At 26.9% G+C, this 11,514-nt stretch overlaps 1 protein-coding gene across 1 annotated transcript; it reads right to left on the minus strand.

Annotated features, from left to right (window-relative positions):
- Positions 1–6,280: 6,280 nt before the first annotated feature.
- Positions 6,281–6,529, minus strand: B0T23DRAFT_289118 (uncharacterized protein; the record flags this gene model as incomplete). Its single annotated transcript, XM_062834263.1, has 1 exon — positions 6,281–6,529. A coding segment is annotated over one exon (249 nt), but the record flags the coding sequence as incomplete, so codon positions are not given.
- Positions 6,530–11,514: the final 4,985 nt, after the last annotated feature.

An 11,514-nucleotide genomic window follows, 5' to 3' on the forward strand; every position in this document is an offset into this window, starting at 1 on the left:
TAACTATAAATAAAATAATTAGTTAGAAATAATCCCCGCCTTAAATTATATTTAAAATAGCCTACCTTAAAATAGTATAGGCCTATAACCCTATAAAATCTTATTCGGATTCCTAATACTAATTTTCTCTAATTAGGTATTGATAATGAATTTAGAAGAACTTCCCCCTATAGAACGGTTGAATAGATAAGACGTCCGCAATATTATATAATGAATTTAAAAGTATATAGATATTACCCGAAGGAATATCGAGGATATTTAGCGAAAGTAAGTAATTTAAGTGAATAAGAAATATTGCGAATTAAATTTCGATATAGGGGATTGTATATTTATTATTAAGAAAAATTAATCTATAGACCGACCGAATAATAAATTAAATTTCCCTTTAACTAGGTAATAATTTTTATTATTAATAGGAAGGGTAGTATTTACTTTATTTAATTCCTATTTTTATAGAAAATATTAAATTAATTCCCTTTTAATTAATTGAGAAAATTCCTAAATAACCCTCTACTTAATTAAGGAGTAAAAAACCCGATGGGAGAAATTGTTTATAATAATATTAAATATAAAATAGAGAAAATTATATTATTTAAAATAAATTGAAGTAAGTTAATATATTAGGCTTAATAGAAAGGTTAGGATCCGGATTTGGAATAGTACCCGGCTAGTAACTTTAAGAACGCGGTTATAAAATTGAGGGAATATTATAATAATTACCTAAAAATAATTAGACTACTACAATAGTTATAAGAGTAAATTATAATAATAGCGAATAACGAAATTGCTTTAATATATAATAATAATAATCTTCTAATATAAAAAAGTATAAAGAGGATAAGAAGGAAGAAGTAAGAGGACGTGTAAATTTTATTGTAGGAGGAGGTAAGTGCGATGTATAGGATAATAAGGCCTGTTTCCGGACGTATAAATACTAAATAATAGCGATTAGAACGTTAGTATAGTATATAATAGGTTAATACCCTAAAGGTATTACTACTTACTAATTACGAAAGTACGTACCCTCTACCGGGAAGGTCGTTAGTTTAATTCGTATACGTGTACTAGATTTTTTCTTTTTTTCTTTCTATTTTATAAAAGATTCGAGGCGAGTCTTTTCTAAACGGGGGGGTAATATAACGGCGCAGTTTAGCCGCTAGTTAAACAGACCTTAGGACTCGCCTTAGACCTAGAACTTACGCTACCTACCGTTACTTCGGCACTATAGCCTTAGTGTGAGATTACCAACGAGATCAAGCGGTTGGATTCGATTGATTGAGTGCTATAGAGAGAGAGGGAGACTAGTAGAGTCTGGAAGGCTAGATATAGTACGGTCTGGGCAGGGCACAGAATAGGGACTAGGCTGTGCCTAGTCTAGTGAATAGCTTAGCCTAGTAAATGCCCGGGACCTACCAATATACCCCTATAGACTAGAAGATTGCCAAAGAGAGTCTAAACCTCTAGTATACTATTTATATTATAATATCTTTTATAGTATTGAGGATATTTCAAGTCTAAGGAACCTTCTTCTAAACTATACTTATTAATTTAATAAATCTAGCGTGCTTATTTAGTTTTAATAGCTTCGTTAAACTATTAACTAGCATTTCATTACCCAGCAAATATTTAATTATAAATGCCTTCCTATCCACCTCTTAAATTAACTATTTATACTATATATCGATATATCTATTTCTAATAAGTAGATTGGGGTTGAGAATCCAGTCTTTAACATTACTACTATCTATATAAAGGATCCTATTAATCTTATAAAATCCCAGATTCACGTTCAAATTATCAAATATACTACTAACCCAATCGAAAGCCTTAGCCGTTGAAATTAGATTAGTAAACTCTATTTCTATTATATTAATTGTAACAAGATCCTACTATTTTAATTTCCAAAGGACGGGATTATAAATAAAGAATATAATATAGCCTGCTATATTTTTCCTTAAAGGAATATTATTAGTAAAAGAGGCGTTCGTATATATATAAAAGGATAGGGCTGTTAATAGCGAGAGTATACCGCTTAATTCGATATTTAAATTAGAATATTCGGATAGGTATTACTATAAATGCTTTATAATAATCAAGTAGCGGTTAGTAAGCTTTTTAATACCCTTTAATAGTTTATTAATTGTAAATACAATGTTTGGCCGGGTATTTATTAAGATTTAATTTAAGGAGTTAGTCTTTTTAGGGTAAGATTTAGCTTCCTTTAGTAATATATTATTACCCTTATAGATTTTATAGTCTAGTAGTTATAGTGTTTTAACGCCGTGGAGCTTGTTATTATTATTAAATTTAATAATAACCGATTTAATATATCGCTGTTGGGATATAAAGATTGTACGAGTCTGGCGGTCTTTTACAATATTATAACCTAAAAATGTGTATATTTGTCCTAATTCTTTGAGTTTGAAATAGTTAGTAAACTAGTCTTTAATTTAATTAATAATAATAATAGTTAGTGCCGTAACGAGAAGGTTGTTAATATATAGTACTAGTAGTATTCCTAGTACCTTATTAGTAAATAAGTAAAAGTTTGTAGAGACTAGTATAAAGCTAGCTTACTTTAATATTAGTACGAAAATATTAAATTAATAAAGTAGGGAACGTTTAAGACCGTAGAGTGCCTTAGTAAGTTAGTATACTATATTTTCTTTATTATAACCGGGTATAGGCTTTTTAAGCGCTGTTAGTTATTTAATATAATATTAAGTATTATTAGGGATAGAGGCATTTAAGAAAGTAGTATCAAAATTAAATTAATAATATTTATAATTATTTATAACTATTATTACCAAGAATAGTCTAATACTAACCGAGTAGGCTACTACTATATAGATTTTTTATACCGCCTAGTTGCCTTATTCGAAATTTCTATAAACTACCTATCTAACTCTAATTTTCTAGTTTTTAGTATCAATATTATACTTCTCATTATATACCTACTTTCTAGGTAGAACTTCTATATTTAGAAATCTAAGGACTAAAGTATAAATTCCTTTATCCTCGAATACTTTAACTTACTTTTTTATTACTAGTAATTAGTGTAATTCAAAGTTACTCTGCTTATGTGTAATTTGATAATTCTTAAGGATAAAACGTTGAATTTTGCCAGCGGCGATAATTACTATATTATAATCAATTTTAATAGTAGTAAAGTAGTAGATGGGTGTGCGTTTAATTAAATATCCCTCTACCGTATTATAAAAATTATTAGGTAAATCTACCGAATTTTAAATAATATTACTATTACTATTTTTTACCTGTTGAATATTATATTTAAAATCTATTAGTTTGGCCGTAGTACAACGAGGTTTACTTTTACTTACTTCTATATTTAGTAATTGTATATTAAATTTAGAGGGTTAGCTTCCTTATTTTAGTTATATTTGTGTAGATTATCAATTTATAGGGTTTGGTAGAATTGTTGTAGGGTCCGAATTTGGGATTGGAGGGCCTAAATTCGGGTTCGGAGGGTTTAAATTCGAAATTTGTTTCTCTAGGTTTATTTTCGGTTAAAGTTGTAGCTTATTGATTTGTAATGTTAGTAACGGGTTATATTATTGTATACGAGCGGGGTTTGGTATATCTATCGGCGGTAGTCGAGCTATTGAAATTGGTTGTTGAAGATTGTTGGGTAGCGGGGTACTTGGAGTAGTATAAATAGTCAATTTATTAAAATTGTATTAGTCGCATTAATTATAAGGTATAGGGTCTTCTTTATTAAGATTCTTAAAATTAAGAAGGTTATTATTATATTCAATAGTCTCTTTGACTAGTGAATTTATTAATTAACGTTATAGCAGATTTAGCGACGATTATACTAGCGACGAATATACTAGTGAAGTTCCTAGAGCCGGAGTTAGTAATAGGGTCAATATTAGTAATAGTAATACTAGTAGTACTGTATTAATTAGAATATTCGGAAAAGCTATTATAATTGCTAGAGTAGTCGAATTAATTAAAGCGGTTATAGTAGCCGATACGGTTATAATTATTAGAGCGGTTAAGGGTGTTAGTATAATTTCTAGCGATAGTAATAGTGTAATTATTATTTCCTATATCTTTTTAACTTCTTATTAGGGTAATTTTATTACTTTTTATAAATATAGTTATAGAATTGTATTATTTACTTTAATTTAAATTTAATAACTGTTGTCTATTACTTTATTAATTTTATTGATTGTCTGGTTTGAAAAGATAATGTAATGTTTAATAACGTTACTATTATTATTACGGATTGGATTTTTGTAGTTAATTGGATCTTCCTTAAGAAAGGTTATTACATTAATTTTAACGATTTCGCTAGTATAGGGATTCCAAATAAATATAATACGATTATAAATATTATTAAAACTGATAAAATGACCCTTCTAAGCTTTGGTATGAAATTTATTACTTTATAGTCGTTTTTCTAGTTTAATAAAGTAGTAAGCCGTATAGAAATAAGACTTTAAGTGCTTAAAATATAGTTTTTTAATTTCGTTTGGGAAGTTGGCTATATTAGCGAATAACTCCTATAGGCTTTTACTATTATAAGTTTTTGAAGGTAGAAAGTTGAGAATTCTAATAATATAGTTAGTTATAAAAGGTTATAAATATTTTAGGATATTAAAGTTTATTATTAAAGTTCTAGCGCATTATATAATAATAGCACTAGCTCTCTCGATTTTACCTTACATTTATAGAGTATAAAGTATTAATTTCAATAATTCTACGCCTTCTATACGTGCCTAATTAATAATTTTACTATATTGAAATTCTTTAGTGTTAAAGCTAAACTTTGGGCCGCTATTAAAATTAAATGCCCTAATTTTAAGCCTATTATTTTAAAGTTTAGCCTATTTTTTAAATTCTTTAATTTAAATAAAGGCGTTACTTTTATTAACTATAAACCTTACTTAGTAGAAGCTAATAATTTAATTAATAAAATAAATTATATATTTATATCCCTTATAACTAGGTAGAGTATAGGAAACGATATTGATATAGATATATGTTAATAGTTGAATTGTGACTTTATTGGCGATTTTGGGGATTATATTGTAAGCCTTAACTTTAATATATATTTTATAGAAATAGTCTTAGGTATTATTTAATTTAATACTAGCTATTTTATAAATTTTGAGAACCTAGTCTTTACCTACGTATATAAGGCGACGGTATATTATTAAGTAATTAATTAATACTATTATAGCGTAACGAACGTTTTGGGGGAAGTTTGGCTAGGTAAATATTAGGAGGATTAGAAGGCTATTAATTTATTTATACTATATTATAACTTTACCGTACGCTAATATTTGGTTGGACTTTATACCCTAGACTATACTATTATTAAGAAGACCTTTAATAGTTAATAGATTTATTAGGGTAGAGGGATTGTAAATATAGTCTTTAATTCTAACTTTAATAGTAATATTATTTAAAGTGGCTATAGTCAGTTCAACGGTACTAATATAGTAAGTATAAATCGAAGTTCTATTACCGACTATATAAACGGCTGGATGTGGTAATAGCTATATATCTATAAACTATTTAAGGTGGTTAAAAATATTATTTATATAATTAGAATTGTAAATAATTAAATTTCGAATATTATTTAATTATTAAAATTAATATTACCTTAGAGCCTATTAGACTTTAATTAAATTACTATAAGTATATTAAAATTAAAGTTAATAAGAATAATTGATTAATTAATTACTTTAATTATAGTTAATATGTTTAATAGCGTTAGTTAGGGGCTCTAGTAAAAATTCATATTATTACCTATACCCAACATACCTATAAATATTCTACCTCTATATAATAAAGTAGAGTTAGTAGTAGTAGCAGGAGTAGTAAAATTAGTAGAAGCGTTATTAGTAAGAGTATTAGTACTAGTATTAGAGGCGGCTATTTTCTTAGCCAATATATCCTTCTTAGGCTTCCAAATATTGGACGCCTTTTTAGGGTAGTAGACCTAGTAGATATCCGCCTTCTTACTAATATAATAACTATAAGAGATATACTTCTAAGTAGTGTAGATCTTCTTATTGCAATTAGTATAGTCGATTCTCTTACTATTATCTTTCTTCTTATTTATTGAGCTATTATTATTATTATTATTGTTCTTGTTATTATTATTATTATTATTAGCTGACCTCTAGATATTAATGTTAATATTAGTACGGAATTCGATATTACTAATATTACTAAATTTAATTAAGAAAGTACTAATATCCAGTTCGTTAGCCTCTAACGCGGCTACCTAATATCTAATATCGATAGGGTAAATAGTCTTTATAATATTATAAAGAAAAATAACCTTAAAATTATTATTAATTTTAAATTTAGCGTCTTTAATACGTTTGTAAAGTAAGGTATAATGGGTAAGGAAAGAAGTTATAGTATTAAAGTTAGTATGTTTAATAGCCAAATATTCGGTAAGGACTTTATTATAAGCTTCGTTAGTAATATAAGCAATATAAGATTGAATGAGATTATATATAACCTTAGGGTCTCTATTAATTCTATCCTATTTATTAATAGTTAAAATCGTAATAATAGTAGGGGTTTTAAGAATAGAGAGGAGAATCTTATTAGCATTAGTACGTTTAGTCTATTAAGTATTATACTTCTCAGGATCCGTTACCTTATTAGGTTTTAAAATTGTCTTAAAAACGTACTTAGCGAATTGAAAGTAATTAAATTCGGCTATAAGTCCCTAATATTAGTCGGCGATATTCTAATTATTGAGAAGGGGAATTAGTAACGAATTAGTAGTCGTAGTTAGTATAAGAAGGTTCAATATATTAGTAATTATTAAATTGAGATTGTGTGTTTAAAAGAGAAGAAGGGTAAGAATCATTAAATTAACTACCAATTAATTTAATAATAGAATTACTTAATTCGATAATAAATTTAACAAAACCAATAACTAATTCAATAAATAAATTAATAACTAATTTAATAGAGGGGTCGCTAAATAATAAATATTAACAAGAATTTTTATATAGCGAGACTACGTAACTTGTAAGCGAGCGGGCGAGTTGTTAAGTTGATAAAGGTCGCGGTTACTTCTTTAAACCCGGTACTATAGTACCTTATTAAAATTAGCGATTAAAGCCGACGATACGCTTTAAGAATGCGCTTATCGCTTATTAAAATACAATTATAGGGAAGGTTAGAGAGGGCTTATAACTTGTAAAATTACTAATAAAATATTAGGAACGTAGGCGAAAGGTAGGTTGAGGTAACTACGGTCGTAGCTGTACGTAGGGGATAGTAAGTTAGGGGTTAATTTAAAGATATATTAATAGTTACCAACTATAATAAAATACACTCTATTGAATTTCTTTTATATTTATACAAACTCTATTCCTTTATTAACGAGTATTATAGAGCCTTATACTAATCTAACGCCTTAGTATAGTGCCGGATTATCCTTCCTACGGGTCCGATCCAATATAAATATTATTATAAATAATCCTACACTTCCATTAACGAAGGGGAGTAGCAGCCGCTAAGGTACCTCTATATACGAATTCTTAGCCTTCTAATACAACCCCCCCCCTTATAAATTCCGTCCTTAAAATTTCTATAATAAATACCGGGTATTATAGTATTATTAAGCATTATTCGCTATAGCCGCCGATATTATATTCCGGATTATAGCCGTTCCGCCTCCGGCGAACCGCCTACTAGAGTATCGGTATTATAATATTTATTTTTATAAATTCCAATACGGCCCCGAAGTTAGTATTAGGTCTAAAGAACTAGCGTTCCGCCCGCTAGAATATTAGTATTATAATATTTATTCTTATAAATTCCAATACGGATATAAAACCGGTATTAAATTTAAAGTACTAGTGTACCGCCTACTAGAATATCAGTATTATAATATTTATTTTTATAAATTCTAATACGGATATAAAACTAGTATTAAATTTAAAGTACTAACGTACTACCTATTAAAATATTAGTATTATAATATTTATTTTTATAAATTCTAATATAAATATAAAACCGGTATTAAATTTAAAGCGCTAGCGTACCGCCCGCTAGAATATTAGTATTATAATATCTATTCTTATAAATTCTAATACGGATACAAAACCGGCATTAAATTTAAAGTACTAATAGGGTTCCCGACCGTTATTAAGACTGTTATCCTATAGGCGTACGAAGTAGTAAGTTTCGTTTTGCTTAATAAAGAATATTACTTTAAATTTAAAAATATTAATAAATATTTTAGAATATTAATATAATTACGTTCTATAGTTCCTCCCCCCGGATACTCTCTATTATTTATATTTACAGTATAATTTAATATTCTCGTAGGGTACCCTCTATTATCTATACTTATTTCAAAATACTTATATAATTAAAATTTAAAATTCTTCTCGTAGGCTATTCTCTATTATTCGCGCCTACTACGACCTATTATAATATTTAAATACAATCCCCCTCCTTATAAATTCCGTCCTTAGGACCTTCATTTCTATCCTCCGCCTCCTATAATTCTATATACTATTTCTTCTATAAACCTTCCTTACTTATATTATTCCTTCCTAATTATTTTCCTATTACTTTCGTCTTATTTTTTATATTACTCCCTCCTTTTTAATAATATAATTTTTAATTACTTCCTCTACTCTCCCTATTATAATCCGAAGTATATACCTTCCTATTTTCTACTTTTCCCTCTTACCTTCTTACAGCTACCGCTATTATTTATTCGTTCTATCCTTCTCCTTTTAATTATTACTCTCATTTTATCCTTCTATTTACCCCCTTTTATTATTTATATAATTATTTAACACTTTATTTACCCTACATTATTTTATACTCGCCCGCTATAAATTATATTCGCTTACTTCAATTTATACTTATATAAAAACCTCTTCCTTTATTTATATAACGTCCCTTCCGCTTACTCTCTTCGCTTTTCCTCTCTTCTTCTTCCTATTTTTACTTTTATAATTATATCCGCTACCCCTTTCTTTAATTCTACGGCCATTTTATCTACCCCCTTTCTTAAACCGTCCTTTATTATAAATATACGTATTTTTATTATATATTTATATATTAATTCCTATTTCCTTTATAAATCCAATTAATATATTCGCTTTTCTTCCCTATTTTCTTCCTTTTCATTCCGTCCTTTCCTTCTTCTCGCCTTACGCCTATAATTAACCTCTAATTAATTACTCCTTTTTTATCCTTTAGTAATATCCGCCCCCTTATTTATTTAAAATATAACGTTACTTTAATTTAAACATTTATTAGCGCCCTAGCCCTAAATTTATACAAAGTATTTTATTTAATTGGTATGTATATTTACTAGACTAAAGGTACGCTATCTTCCCTTTATTATCTCCCTTATTTTTTTTTTTTTTTTTTTTTTTTTTTTTTTTTTTTATTAACGTCTTCCCCTTCTAGAATTTAATAAGAGATCGCAATATTCGCTATCGCTGCACCGCTACATACTCGAAGTCCCCTATAGTATTTATAACCTCCAGAACAATATATAGGATATAGCGGCTAAAATTGTACGTTTTATTAATACTAGTAGTCCCCTACCTACCCCCCTCCTATAATAATTATATTAATCTACAGCGGTATTTTAAATTATAATATAAGCGCGTTTTATTAATAATAGTCTCTCTATAATATTACTTAGTATACTCCGAACTAAGAATTTCAATTATAAAGGCTATTTAAAATTTAATTATTATAGTATTAGCGATATTAATATTAATATTAATTTAATAACCCTTATTAGCAATCTTATTACTAGTAATAGCGGCTCTCCTATAAATATCTCTATATTAAATTCTCCTATTCGTATTACCCCCTCCCCTAATTGCGGCTAGGGTCCCTAGTATTAAATGGTTAATAAGAAATTAACGTCTATAAATAGGAAATTAGACGAATTATTAGAATTCGTAAAGGAGGACTATAAATAAATAATATAAAATAGTATTTACAAATATTATTAATAGGTACGGTAGTATACGGAAATATTCCTCTTAAAATTATAAGTTTTAATCTTATATTAATAATAATAGATATTATTAAAGATTTTTTCGTTTAGGGCAATAATAGAAAATACGGACTATATTCTATTTAACGCTTTATTAATATCTTATATTAAATTAAACTACCTTCCCTTCCTATTTTTCATTTTTTCTAACGTTTCTATTTTACGTCTCCGCCTTATATTTCTATTTTTATATCCCTACTTTATACCTTATATTTATATTTTATATTTATATTTTGCGTTTACGTCTTATATTTTACATTTACATTTTATATCTACATTTTATATTTTATATTTACATTTTACGTTTACATTTTATATTTTATACCTATATTTTATATTTATATCTTATATTTATATTTTATATCTTATATTTATATCTTATATTTACATTTTACGTTTTATATTTATATTTTACGTTTATATCTTATATTTTACATTTATATTTTATATTTACATTTTATATTTTATATTTGCGTTTTATATTTCTATTTTACGGTTTATATTTATATTTTACGTTTCTACTCTAGATTTTTAAATAATTATTATTCTCCTCTTACTATTTAATTAACCCTTATTAATTTAATAGTCGGCCCGCCGCTAATACGCTACTACTATATCTCCTTAGTTTTATATTCTTTAAAAAGGTTTAGGTAATTTATATCCTCTTATAAAACCTACAAATTCTCATCGTCCGGATACCCCTTTTATTTAACCTAAAATTAACATTAGCGACCGGATTTATAATATTTTATAATCGCTTCAACTTTATATTAAATATTATTTTCCTTAATATTTATAATTTCCCTTCGTAGCGCTACCGTAGTAGGATCCTTTTAATATAACTCTAATAGAATAATAAGGAATACTAAATAGATTCGGTAATATGTAGGGAATATAAATTAGTATACTATCTTCTTCTCCCTATTAATTTTAGTAATTTAAAATAGTCCTAAAAATTTATTTACTAATTTAATATTTAAGCGGCGTTATTTAATATACTTTATATTAAATAAAATCTAATTTCCAACGTCGAACTCCTTTAATTTCTAAACTTTATTATACTATTTCGTATACCCCTAATTAATAACTTTTAAAGCCGCTACAACTTTTAACTACCTATAAAATAATTTATTAATTTAATTAATAATTATTATCGGAAGGATTATCCTCTACCTTCGCTCTAGGTCCATTAGTCCCCGAAAATAATACCCGAAGAGTAATTCCGAAGGGGACTTTCTAATAATAGTATAAAAATAATTATTATATATTTACTATACTAGTATAATTTTTTCGGCCTAATCGACCTATTCTATATCATAGAAAATTCGGAAATATAATTCCAAATTTTAATTTTACTTCTCTATTTATCCGTCTATTTAGGGGTGCTAAGTTATATTAAGGCGTCTACGAATATTTAAGAATTCGTAATAAATTTTTTAAAATTAGTTTGTAAAAAGGCTACCTCTATCCGATAT

This window comes from Neurospora hispaniola, assembly GCF_033458365.1.
Source record: "Neurospora hispaniola strain FGSC 10403 chromosome Unknown B0T23scaffold_7, whole genome shotgun sequence".
Classification (NCBI taxonomy): domain Eukaryota; kingdom Fungi; phylum Ascomycota; class Sordariomycetes; order Sordariales; family Sordariaceae; genus Neurospora; species Neurospora hispaniola.